The sequence below is a fragment of the Stegastes partitus genome, unplaced genomic scaffold (genome assembly GCF_000690725.1).
Source record: "Stegastes partitus isolate 25-593 unplaced genomic scaffold, Stegastes_partitus-1.0.2 Scaffold693, whole genome shotgun sequence".
NCBI classification, from domain to species: domain Eukaryota; kingdom Metazoa; phylum Chordata; class Actinopteri; family Pomacentridae; genus Stegastes; species Stegastes partitus.
Window position 1 is genome coordinate 129985 of NW_007578424.1, and position 13659 is coordinate 143643.

The 13659-nt window shown below is 41.3% G+C and overlaps 1 protein-coding gene across 5 annotated transcripts in view; it reads right to left on the reverse strand.

Annotated features, from left to right (window-relative positions):
- Positions 1 to 189: 189 nt before the first annotated feature.
- rapgef6 (Rap guanine nucleotide exchange factor (GEF) 6) overlaps positions 190 to 13659 on the reverse strand; it is a 163925-nt gene continuing 150455 nt past the window's right edge. For all 5 annotated transcript variants that reach the window (XM_008290747.1, XM_008290746.1, XM_008290748.1 and 2 more), the window contains 4 exons: positions 11891 to 12152; positions 7564 to 8111; positions 6038 to 6388; positions 190 to 3827 (listed from right to left, as the gene is read on the reverse strand). In XM_008290747.1, the coding sequence (XP_008288969.1) occupies positions 3805 to 3827; positions 6038 to 6388; positions 7564 to 8111; positions 11891 to 12152 (1184 nt within the window). In that variant the 3' untranslated portion in view covers positions 190 to 3804. The remainder of the gene's footprint in view (positions 3828 to 6037; positions 6389 to 7563; positions 8112 to 11890; positions 12153 to 13659) is intronic.

Sequence of the window (13659 nt, forward strand, 5' to 3'; positions counted from 1 at the left end):
AAGCTTTTTTTCGTACCATAAATTTCTGATATATCAAATGAGTTTTTAGAATGCATGGTTCTAGCCTGAAGTGTTTTTAGCAGCCTGAAGGTAAAGGTGTTCAGCATTCTGCAATAAACACCTCAGCAATCATAAACAAACATCACAATTTGGGAGCAAGCTGCTAACCAAACAATAAAGACACTTTCATTCTTTCTCCTTAACATTTTTATTCATTGTCCAAATTCATATCAGTAGACTCAGAGAAATAAAAGGTATTTTTTTCCTTTTTAAACATTCTCTTAAACAAAAATATAACAACTATTTACAATCACTCGTAAAAAATACATAAAAAGCGTACAAGCAAAATCATGTTGTCTTTCTAAAAGACATAAGTTACGACAGCTATAAGTGTGAGACGAAAGCAAACTTTAAGCCACAGACCAAGTTAATACCTCTTTGTACAGATTGTGCAGCTCACTCACCACATTTAAGCTTATTGTTGTGCATTTCTGCTGTAATGCCAAAAGATGTCTACATAAAAACACATTCACATCTCTCTTATTGCATTCCAGATAACATGGCAGGAGACAAGGAGGGAGGGGGAGGGAGGCTAAATTACAGTCAGACAGACAGACGGGACGTTTTCAGGCGAAGGAGGTGACGCTCATCTTCTCTGGTTTTGTGTAAATAGAAACACTGACATGTTGTGCTCACAGTGCCAACAGCTGCTCACTGCCAGAGCCTCTGGGAAAACATGCCTTCTATGTGTAGAGGAGGTGAAGAGAAGGGGGTGAACTGCTGAGTGAAATTTAGCCCTGAAGGAAAGTAAAACAAAATGCAAACAAAAAATATTCTGCATTTTGCGAGGAAGAAAAAACAACTACTTAGAAAGAGCAGAGAGAGTTAGGAGTTAAAAAACTCAACAAGCAGGTCAAAATATAGAGCCGATTTCTGACTAAAATCCTAACTATTCATATCATCTGGGCAAACTGTTGGAAGTAGCATATGCTGCTTAAGAAAACAAAATCAATGCAGATCATTAATACTGATTTGTGGTTATGAATCTGAGGAGTACAGTTGTGCAAAAAAAAAAAAAAGGAACTGTCAGTCTGATTCAAAGTCTCTATTATTGAGAATGTTTTTTTTTTTAAAAAAAGGAGTGAAGGGAGGGCTCACAGTGGATATTCGTGATTAATAGTAGCTATAGAATGAAATCCATTAGAAGAGTACAGTGCAGAGAAAGGTTGAAAGTTTCAAGTCCTGCCTAGCTGACAGGGCTGAGGGAGCGACTGCGCGCTACACAGCAGAGCTCGTTCTGTTCAATTCAAACAGACGGGGGATATAATGGCATCAAAAAATCCTTTCAATCATCCCCGCTGTTCGAATGAACTCGCCTCGCGCCATGAAAGCGGCGGCAAGAGACTCACGAGGGGTCCACCTTTCTGCAGGCGGAAGCAATCAAAGCGAAACTGCAAACTAAGAAGGGCTTTTGTTGAAAATGACTTCTGAGCCTTTCTTTATGTGCTGCATCCCCAGTCTGAATCAAATGGGATTAAAAAAAAAAACAAAAAAAACATGTTGATCCCAACCTCACAAATACAATTCCACAACACACACACACACACACACTCACGCGCCGCCATATCCCAAAACACAGCAGCAATTACACTCAAAGAGCAGAAATGGCACCAACAACAGAGAGTGAGGGGAGAAAATGACAAGAACGAACAGAAACTCCGTTAAAGACTCCTGCCCCCCCAAAAAAGAGAAGCAGGGCAATCACAACCTCGGATTATTTCTTATAACAAAATATTCAAAAATAGCCTTTATAGAGGACTCTCTTCTCTCACCTATACATGATCAGATAACATTAATTTATGGCAAAGAAACAACAAAAATATATATGTATAAATTCATATATATGCCATGTATATATTAGCATCAATCATTTCAAGTCTTTGTGTGGCAAAAACAAAACAAGAAGCATCACAGAGCGCGAGACAAACAGCAGAAGGAGAAGAACGTCTAATTCCAGTTACGCCCCTGCCGAACCGCAGAAAAACACAAAAAGACATTTCCGAATGTACAAATTTGCTTCCGCGTTCAATACAAATAAACAACTTTTTTTGTTTTTCAAGCACATCCTTTAAATATTCTACAAAATATACTATGAACATGGAATGGAGACGCGGAGCCGGGCGTTAAAACACATTATCCGCCGACTTGTTTTCGTTGCTCTTTTTTTTAAATAAGAAGCCGAGATGAGAGAGGTACACTGTGAGCACAGGGTCAGAGTTTATGCTGCATCTGCATACTCCCGCTGCATTTATAAACAAATTTACAAGGTCAACTGAACCTGGAACGTTATACTTTTTGTAACATTCCAGCTTGTAATTCGATAGACGACTAGTCTAATAAACACTGTAAACAAAACGTGTAAGCATCGGTGTAAACACTGTCCTTTGTCTTTATGCACACCGGCTACGTTTTTGGTGTGTGTGTGTGTGTGTGTGTGTGTGTGTGTGTATGCATGCACACCGTGTCGCTGCACAGTGCTAATTTATCGTTTTATTATAGCTGCTGCAATAAAATAACAACACGCGTTTTACTCTACGGGAAGCAGCAAGGCATTTGTTCTTCAGCTCATTAAAAACAAGTTACAATACAGGTTTTATAGAACATCCAGGAGGCAGCATGCCGCTAAAGTACCTCACGTCAGACTGAACGAGCAATAAGAGAGGCGGGTGGTGGTGGTGGTGGTGGTTGAGCGCGACATGGAGACACCGAAATCTGCCTGAGAGATGCTGTTTGTCTTTTTTTTTTTTCTTCTATAAAGCTCAGCAAAGTACAATAAGTGCTAAACACAAACAGACGTGCTTCCTGTTGCTTCCGGAGTTTAATGTCTCTGTTTTTCGCCACCTAAAGGAAGTGAAAAACTGGCTGTTAGTGGCTCCTGAGGGGCTTTTCTGACCAGTCAAAAGTGTAAGGATTGTAGCTGTTGTTTTTTCTATGTGTGCATTTGGTTTGTTTGTGGTGTTGAAGCAAATGTATCAGTGCCAGGGTTCAACAGAGGGCTAATAAAGACCTCACAAAAAGAGAAGATTTTTTTCTTGTTTCTTGTTCATCTACATTCATCTTCTTTTAAGCAAACATTAAAAATAAAACAACATCGACAAAAAAAATCCCCCACAAGCTCTTTTTCTTGCAATCCTCCACTAGTGACTGCAACTTCCCGTCCCTTTGTCTGCTCCTCCTCACAATTCTCACATAAAAACGAAGCTCAGAGATGCAACTGAAAAGAAGAGGGGAAAACAAACTTTGCAAAAGAATAAAAGCAGGAAAAGATCACTGTACAACATCTTAAACTGTTAAAACAATATGAAACATCTTAAGATGAGAGAGCTCGAAGCGCAAAATATGGAGGTACACGGTGGTCTGTTTCCGATGAAGTCGACTTCTTCTCATGAGGCATCATTACTGTCACTCTTTCCTTCTGTTTTTTTTGTTTTTTCCCCGACATGCGTCTGCCGCGATGTGATCCCATCACACCGCCTGTCGGAGAGTTTTTAAAAAGTGTCTAAAATCTTTCCGTCTTTTCTTCGTTGTTTTGTGAAATGGGTTTATAAAGAGGTGACGGAGTGTGAAGTCCTGCGAGGCGGCGAGAGGTCACGCCACCCGAGGCGGTCGGGTTCGGGGTGGGCGGGGCTTAGAGGATGTGCTCTGACATGTGATGACGACAGGCGGCTACTCAGTCCGAAGCCTGATCGACACGACTTGGTCCGCGTGTGAGAACGTGTGTGTGTGTGTGTGACGTCGCCGCTTTTACACCGCTGACACTTGTTCATCTGCATGAGAGGAGAGAAAAACAGTTTTCAAAACGGTAAATTACAAAGACTTTTTTAAGACTTTGGGAATACAACTTAATATCCCTGAGCAATGTTTTTACTGATTGTTTTTTTTTTTTTTTAACGTTTATCTAATGCTTTGTGTATTCTTTGTATTTTGTGTTTTGAAAGTTGCTATAGAAGTAAAATTTATGTTTCATCACAATACTGAAATCTGAAATTCAATATGGAAAGAAGCAATAAAACCCAGAATAAGGTACTTTTGTGTCACATCTTTTCAGTACCAGAACATAACAATAACACCTAACAATATAAGTAAAGGGACCTGGACTCAGAAGAGGCAGAAAATTGATGGTTGGATAAATACTGTCTTAAAAATAACTCGTTCATTTAGGTTAGGGTAACTGAGGTTTTTGTCGGCCATTATGACCCCATAAACTTCCTAATTCCTGGGGCTGTGGTTGACAGTGATTGTTTAAGGTCTCATGGTGCTGAATGAAACTCCATCAACCCTCTGAAAACCAAAACCCTCCCGCAGGTTTAAAAGGCGTGGCTTCTTAATATCTTCGCCAAAATCACACCGTTTATTAGAACCAGTAACAGCAGCACTTCCAACTTTCTAACAGTCCTCGAATTATTCATCTGCAATCAATACCCATTTGATCTAACTCGATGAAATAAAACTTCAAATTCTGTACCTCTCAGAGCAACCTAGAAGCCTTGACTGTCTCAGCTGTGACCGACAGTTAGGTAACAAGAATTCAGTGACTTTTCATCTGAACTGGAAGCTGTATCAGCACCGAGCAGATACAAGACAAGCGTGGCAACAAATATGTAAGTACTACCGTATCTATAGTTTGCAGAGTCACCATTTTTACATGACTAGGAATACCTGGGAAACTTTGGAAAATGTTATTCATGTTGATTCCAGATTTCTGTCTTTTTTTTTTTAAATAAGTAGTTCAATAAATCCCATATTATTTTTTTTTCCTTTTCTTTTTTAAAAACTGACTTATGGCATCAAAACTTACTACTTCTAGCTCTACATTGCAGTGGATGATGATCCAACAGTGAGTACAAAGGTGACAGAAGAAAAAAAAATTGCAGCTTGGAGTTGAGAGAATTAAAAAGTTGCCAAAACAATCACATCCTCAGTTTATAATTATAATTTCTTCAACAGGAGAAAAAGCATGTTCTAACTAACATTACTGCCTACACAGCAAGCCAGAAAATATCTGAGCCTTTTGTAAATTTAAGTTTTTAACAGCTGCAAAATACACCATCAGTAAATAGCATGAACACAACACAGAAGCCCCTATGAATGTCTATGTACAATGCCTACACCTGTGCCGATTGACATATTTATCCACATGACTGTCTTATTTCCAGTTGCGTCACCCCTAAAAATATCTTTTTTCCTTACTCTCGTCCTAAGAGGACATCCTGGATCCTATAGTGACTCTTACTGTCTCTCGAGTGTTTTGAGCAATGGATGAGGCGAGACTAAATGTTAATACCGACAAAACATCCTAAACTATACGAGCGACATTATCATCACTCCAAAATACAAGACACAAAACGAGAAGCTGCGTCGTGAGACACAGTTCTGGAGATCTTCAGGTGAGAAATCAAGTTTAAGAATTGGGTATCTACACATGAATTTTACCTAATGTCGTAAACACTCACATTTTTTTCAAGTCATACAGAAATAAACAACAGAAATAAACAAATTCACTGCTTTTTAAGACTTTTAAAGAGATTCATAAAATGTAGTTTTCACTATTAGTTTGTCTTCCTAAATCAGATTTACATGTTGTCCTGTTTTTAATTATGTCTTTGTATATCAAGTAACGCTGTTGTAGTGTATTTACAATTAAAGTCAAACTTGAAGACATAACGTGACCATTTCAGTAATTAAAGACGTGTTTCTCTTTTCTTGACTGATTTTAAATTGAATCATATTGTATTAATGCGTTTACTCATGTGATATTGTAATCCTTTCTGAGGTGACTCTGCTTGATTTTCTGTTTTTATACATTTTTCTTAACAAGTTTGTGGACATCGTATATCTCTTTACACAGCTTCCATAAAGCATCTCACACCTGCACAGTGCCGTATAAATAAAATATGAATTAAGTGATTTAGGAGAGACGTGTGTTGTCAGTAGGAGGGCCAACAGTTTGTTTTTATAGCATCCAGTGGGGACGTACCATCCTCGCTGTCAGCCAGATCCTGTGGTGGGAGGCAGATGCTGGGCGGTCTGGAGTGGCCCTGCGTTGAGCCGGCAGTCCGGGCGTCTTGGAGGTGAAGGGCGCCGGCGAGCCTCCGAGCCTCGGCCAGACCGCCAGCCGCTCCGGGGCTCTGCAGGAGTTTGCTCCTCTGCAGGGCCACGCTGTAGTCCGGAGGTTTGAGGTGAGGAGGCCTGGGGAGCAGACCTCCTGGCCCACCTACTACTCCGTCTGTGAGGCCGAGATCCCCCAGAGCCAGACCCTGGTAGCCTGGAGGGGTGGGAGGGGGAGCTCGATAACGCTCATCCTTGGCGGGGGAGGTGACACAGTACACTGGATGGTGGTGAAGATCAAAAGAAAAGAGGGATGGAGCAAAGAAAGGGGGGAGTGACGGATGGGGAGTGACGAGGGATAAGAAAAGTTTCCAGGGAAGGAGGTGTGTGGGGGAAGTTGTGTAAAAGGGGGGAAGAAACAAAAAGAAAAATAATGCAAAAATTAAATCAATGTGGTGTTTTACTAACACAACAGACGACTACGCATGCACCAAAACGTGTCGAAAATTAAAAGAAAAATATACAACAAATGAGATGGATGGCTGCAGCGGATACACAGAACTAGAGCTTGCAACTAGTAATTATTTTCATCATCGATTACTTGGATTCATTTACTGGATGAATCGATTAATCGCTTGGTTCTTCAGTGAAAAAGAGTAAAAAAAAAAAAATGCCCATGGTAACAGTCCAAAAGCTAAAGATATGAATTTCCAACAATATACAACTGAATAACAGCGAATTCTCACATTTGATGTGATGCGGGCAGAGTGACTGACTGAAACGATTAATCGATTATCAAAATCATTGTCAGTTTGTTCATCTACCAATCCACTGATTAAATGCTGTAAATGTGACACCATCTGAACTCCTCCGCAGCAACTCTGTAACTGTCTAAAATTACTAAAAAAAAAAAAAGTTATTTTCCTAAAACTGTCAAACTGCAAACTCTTACAGTTTATCATAAAACTACAGCAGGAGATCCAGAAGACAAATTTACACTCTGGCTGATGAAGCATCCTCCATACCTTCTGTCAGCCTGAGAACTACCACGACAAGAATGCGATCTGTTTCAGATGCTAGTACCAGACCTAAAGAATGCAGCATTTGCCAGCTGTTCGCTAGAGAATAACGTCAAGTCAGGCACCAAAAAGCTGCGGTAGTTCACCTAAAGCAACAGCAGACTTAACTTCACTGACTGCATGTAAGTGGAATATAAAATATGAGCAACTCTTTTGATAGTCAGCATCAAAAGCGATTAAGCAAAAGCTGATGTCTTGCTGCATGACTCAAGAAACTCAGTATAGCTTATCAAACAAAGTCTAGCATGGAAAAGCTTATTTTCTACTGGAACTACCTCCATAAGCGCATCTCCTTCTACAGGCACTCACACACAACAGAGTCAACCACTGCTACACTCTGTTTACAGGGAATCAAACTGGCAACCTGATCCCTCACCTATCAGGCCCTTCTCTGTGCTTGATGTCACCGTTTTGTAGGCAGGGTCTGTGCTTTGCCCTCCTTCCTCGTTGGCCGGCGAGGAGGGGTGCTCCGAGGTGTTTCGCCGCTTTATCGTGCTGTAATTCCCCTCATAGGTGTCCGACAGCGAGCTAGACGACGCCCAGCTCTGCCGCGACTGATTGGACAGATCTGAGCTGGAGTCTCTGGAGTGCTGCTTACAGGAGTCCTCGTTGGCCCAGGCCGGACCGGATGCCTCGACCTCCGCTATCGGCCGGGTCAGCTGCGTGTGCTTGAAGCCGCCCAGGTGTGTGTGCGGGAGAGCGAGCGGGTGGCCGTGGATGCCGTGGTCCCAGGGCCGGCAGGACGAGGGGGGGAGGCTCTGGAAGGAGTCGTGGGAGTTGGAGGAGCAGGACGTCCAGCTGCCGCGGCCGCTGTCGGCCACCGAGTCCAGTGAGGTGTGGTCCGGGGTCAGCTCCTCCGTCGAGATGGAGGAGGTGAAGGTGGAGGCTCGCGTTACGTGTCCTCGAGCCGACGGTGAAGAATTACTGTAGGAACAAAGACATAAAGGAACAGATGATGAGCTTTTGAGCTGAATAACACTATAACAATCACATCTGTACTTCAGACATCTGGATGGAACTGATGTAAATGTAGCAGAACTGGAAAAAGGTATCCAGACATCTGATCACTACCTTCTTGCATCAAGTGTGAAATTGTCAGTAACATGAAAAAAACAATGCAGTGATGCACAATGTACTAATGAGGTACACACTGGAATCAAAGTGAGAGTCTGACAGCAGGAACTGCAGCTTCATCTTCTAACTTTGATCAGACAGAGAAATCAGGCAGCCAGGAGCTAAACCGGTTTCATGAAAGATGTTGAGGTAACTCAGTTGCAACTTCTTGCATTAAAGAGAAAAACTACTGAATACTGTCTCACTCACTGATGCTGAGCTGCTTGTACAATGCACACGTATATGTTTATCCAATCAGAGGACCACAAAAACTATGTTGGTACATGAAACACTTCGAGGTCACAGAGGTATATTTCCCTTCATATTTTTGTGCATATTCACCATATTTAGTAGAGTTGTTATTCTTGTTGACTATTTGGCTTTTATAAGAATACCTATTTAATGCCTTTTGTGTAAGTTTCAGTTTCAGATAAATCATTACATGTTTTAATTGAATTTATACTTCAACATACGTATTTATTTTGATTCTAAAAGACTCACGCTGTCCATAGAATAACTTTGTTTTAAAGATTTCATTAGAAAAAAAGGCCTTTCAAATTACAAAAATATCAGGATGATGGTTTTCTCATTTGACTGATTTACTGACTCATGATACCAGCAGTTGGTGGGACAATGTCCAAGAGTTTTTTTTCACTTTTGAATCAAGTTGTTCTGCGCTGCAATGCAAGTGTCCACAGAGACTTTTGGGAGGTATCTGAGAACTTAGTTGATATAGAAATGACACTGGGTGGCTGAATGTCACAGACTAACCTTCACACAAATAAACCAGATCCTCGAAACACATCAAGATACAATCGACAACAGAACACGATTCAAAATATACTCAATCAGATGGCTAAGATTGCAACGTAGAGGTACAGGAGGTGAGAAGCTGGTGAGAAGTACACATGCACACTGAGTCTAAAAGTATTAAAGAAAGAAATAAAGGGAGGCAAAGTGAAAAATGTTGGACACAAGTTTATATCAAACTGCTGAATGGCTGTAAAGGTGGAGATGAAGCTGAAATGAACTGACAGTGAAGATAGAGGAAAGATGGAGGGCAAAGGAGGCGGTTGAGTAACTATAAAACCCTGTTGGCTGGAGGACATATGGGTCAGAGAGTCACCAACAAAACACCAACAAGGGAAGACGAATGAAAATAGGATTTGTCATGTTTTTGTTGTTCCACCTATGAAATATTGTTACTGTGAAATGTTCAGCCATCCATGCCCTATCTGTGCTCTCTGCAAAATCACAATTTAAAAAGCCGACAGCCAGCTTGACAGATCGCAACACCTGACTTAAAAACAAAAAAAAAAGCTTTTCTCCTTGGCTGCTTTTTTTCTTCTTCTTCTTTTTTTTTTTTTTTATAAATCAGCAGTTTGATTCACTGACACGGTTTTTACTGGACAAACAAGCCACTCAATGAAACCGAGCCATATTTCATAAAACAGTTCAGAGTTACACAGCAAGGATGCCGAGCCGGTAGTATAACATCGGAGAGGTTATTGCGTCCGGCGATATTTTAAAAGTCTCCTCTTTATGAGACAGAATGGCCTGATCATGGAGGAACAATAAACAAACAGCGCACAATATAAAAAAAAAAAAAACGGCATTGTTTACTCAGCCAGATTAAAAAGCCGCCTGCGTGAAAACCGATACGTTGTTAACGGAGAGAAAGGAGGAGAGAGGACGGCAGTAAATGTGGGATGATAATAAAAACCTGCTGCGTTTTACGACTTCCTGTGCTCTGAGTTTTAATGAGGAGAGGACGTAATTGGAATCCAGCTGGGAGAGGAGCGGCGGAAGATAGCAGACGGTGGATGTGTGGTGCCTTTTCACGCATGTTGGGGAGGTTTCTGATAATTATGGATTTGTGCATCTGGGTGGTTCAAGGCCTGAGGAGAAAAAAAAAAAAACCCTGTCTAGCATCTGGACCTCTAACGAAGGATGCTTTGGCACTCTCAATCTTGAACCTGTGTGAGACTTCTGTCCTGTGTCTTCACTCTCATGCTGAATAACTTCTAGCCGAGGTATGGGTGGGATATGAGCTAGCAGGTGTCCAGACAGATTAGACAAAGAAAGTGTTTGTCTGAGTGTGTATTTGTACCCTCACACACAAACACACACAAAAAAACTTTTCAACTTGGTAATTCATGTAGTTTTTTAGTGCTAATATCTCACATCCTACCATTTCGACAAGATTTATTTCACTAGTGGAGAAAAGTTGACCGATCTGTTCACATGCCTGAGCAGTAGAGGCAGAGGACTGTACGATGAGGCAGGATTAAGGGTTAGAGAGGTAGCTGAACATTTAAGTCTGAATTTTGAGTACATCAGCGTGATAACTTCAGCTATAGATCCAACCAAAACCAGAGCAGGTCATGTTTGTGATAACTGATCAACGTGCAAAAAAGCACCAAAAGCAAAGTTTGTTACTTGCTCCTAAAACTGTTAAACACTACCAAGGTTGCCAAGGCTAAAATGACCTTATATGCCATCGGAATGAGATTACATGTGAGAGTGAATTCCTTCATACTTCACCACAAAAATTGTTTTATTTTTTATTATTTATTGTTTAAACAATTTCTTTGTGAGGATCCTCTAGTGACTACATTTGTTATTTTGCTATATAATCTTGTCATGCAAAATAATAATTAAACTAAATTATGAATAAAATCTTAAATAACAAACCTATATCAAACAACGTTTACACAGTTGTGCAATGGATTTACATCCAGATCAACTTGTGCTTTAATGGCAGAACAGTGATACTGATAAGCCGATTAATTACACATTCTCACTATAGCTCAACTGGTTGAGCTGGTGACTCATGTACAGGGGCTATAGTCCCTGATGTAGCAGCCATGGGTTCGAATCCTGCTCCGGGCCCTTTGCTGTAATTCCTTCCCCCATTCTCCTCCCCACTTTCCTGTCTCTCTCTTGACTGTCCTATATAGTAAAGGCAAAAAGGCCAAAAAAGTAATTAAAAAAAAAAACATTCACACAGTTGGCTTCTCTTCCTGACTTTGGCTGCAGCAACTGTGTTACTTTGAGTTGGTGTTATGTTTTTCAAATTGCTTGTATTGGTTTAGGATAATAGTTTGTTCTTGTAAATAAAAATCTGTTCATGTTTGTTATTGGCCATCTGGTGCCAGCACTAGCCCTTTTATGTGAATAGCTAAATTCAGAAACCCTGAGTTGAGTTGATAACAAGCTTTACGTAAGAGCTCAGCAGTCATTGGCTTTAGTGAAGACAGATAACGACAAGATGTCCTGGGTATGTGCTTCGTAGCACAGGCCCCAGTTGTTGAACACTGTACAGCACATTTGTAATATCTGTGATTTTAGCATTTAAAAATCACAATGGAGAAAGCTGACGGTAACCTTTGGACCATCGATTTTATGATCTAAATACCACAAAAGATGTTCTTGTTCTGTCAGGGTGCAAAAAGAGAGTGTGTTCATTCCAACATGACTACAAAACAAAAGCACTTAAGAAACTCAACGTCTGATGCCCTCTTTTTGACATTAAGTAACCACCTTAACCAGACAGATTAGATAAACTGAGCTGAACTGAAGATAATTACCTTGTGCTGGGCTGGCTGTAATCAGCATTTAAATGTGCATTCATTGCTGCTGTGCTCTCAGCAACCGCAGCGGCTGTGGTAGCAGTAGTCGTAGAAGCAATAGTGGCAGTAGTAGTACAGGTCCTGTTGCTGCTGTTACACCGGTCGTCGAGCCCGGGGGCCGGCACCGAGTCCACCGAACAGATACTGGAGCGGGAGGAGATCTCGCTGTGGCTCGAGTCCGACAGGTTGTCCGCTTTACCGGCTGGCAGGAGGGCATAGCCTGGGGAGGGGAACATTTCAGAGGGTTAAATTTGAAGGTGAAGTAAAATGTTGATTCGTATAATGATGAAGAAGATAATGTAAAGGATGGAGGGAGGATGTAAATATGGAAAATGCATTAAAAAAAAATAAGGAAAAGACCAGCAAGTATCACCAAGTATCAGTAGAAAACCAGGCAGTGGTAATGCATAGCTCTACCCAAATGTCTTATCATTTTTTAAGACAATAACTGCACTATAAATCATTCTGCAATCAAAAAAGCCCTTCTTTATCAATTTCAAATCTAAAACATCTTTGTTACATCCATTACTGTAGATTAATGCCAACAAGTACAGCTGATGGTTTCTGAAAACTGTGAGGCTGTGAAAACTCATAATGTGAAGCTGAACAGCTAAGTGTTGAACTGTGTTGAAATCACTGAGAAACGTACTACTGGGGTCACAATTTAAACTTTATGTTACAAAAACCTGCAGAACCGACTCTGACTGCAGGGAAACTAACTGAACACAGTGATTTAATGCTGTATGCAACAGAAGAAAAGTCACATAACAAAACCTACACTTGGCAACACAAAAGGACTGAAAACATCTGTCGTTTTTTTGTGTGTGTGAAAATACATTTAAAGTTCAAGTGAATATAACTCCTGCTTTGACATTTGGCTGTTCAGGGACACTGCAACTTTTACAAAAATTCACAGTTTTCTGCACACAAGTGAAAAAATGTTAGGAGAACTCATCTGTTGTTACTGCCTCAGATGTGATACGTTTTTCTTATCTACGCCACATCATCTTCCTCAAATATTCACTGTGAAAACTCTTAAGCATTTCTCTGACTCATGTTGGATTTCATGGCGGCTCCTGTATCTCAAGCAACACTTTTGGCACAAAAATGAAATGTGTCATCATTTTAAGGAGCCACAGATTCTCAAATAAATGTCACTGATCGTCAACACAAAGTCTCTCTTAAATGCTCCCATCTTCCTTCACTTCGCTGTCTCTAGTGTAACTGGCTCAGTGATCTGTCAGACAGTCTTTCTCCTGCTGTGTCTGTCTCTGCACAGCCAAAGAAAAGGGTTCGGGCTGACCGACCTCCTGGCTCTCTGCTCTGACTCATCCTGAACTGAGAAGGGTGAAACCTCTCCTGCTCCTTCCTCGATCCTCACATGTGGCCTGACTGCCTCTGGCCTCTCCCTGGACTGACTCCTCTCCCTCAGTACCCTGAATGGTGACGTCAGCCTTGTCCTGATGGGGGACTCTGAAGGTTTGGGTCTAATTAACCTAGTGGGGGAAAGAGTCATGGGTACCAAACCAGGTAGACAGGGAGGAGATCCAGTGTGGCCCAGGGGTTGTCCCCCATGTCTTCCTGTCCATTCCTGCTTTGGGCTTCCTGCTCTAACTCTCAGTAACATTTTCCTTTCATCTGCCTGTGCACTCTGGTTGCTCTGCTGCCTGGATCTTCCTCTCCTTTGCCCTGAAGGAAACAAGCCTCTCTGATCTGCCTCCTCCTGT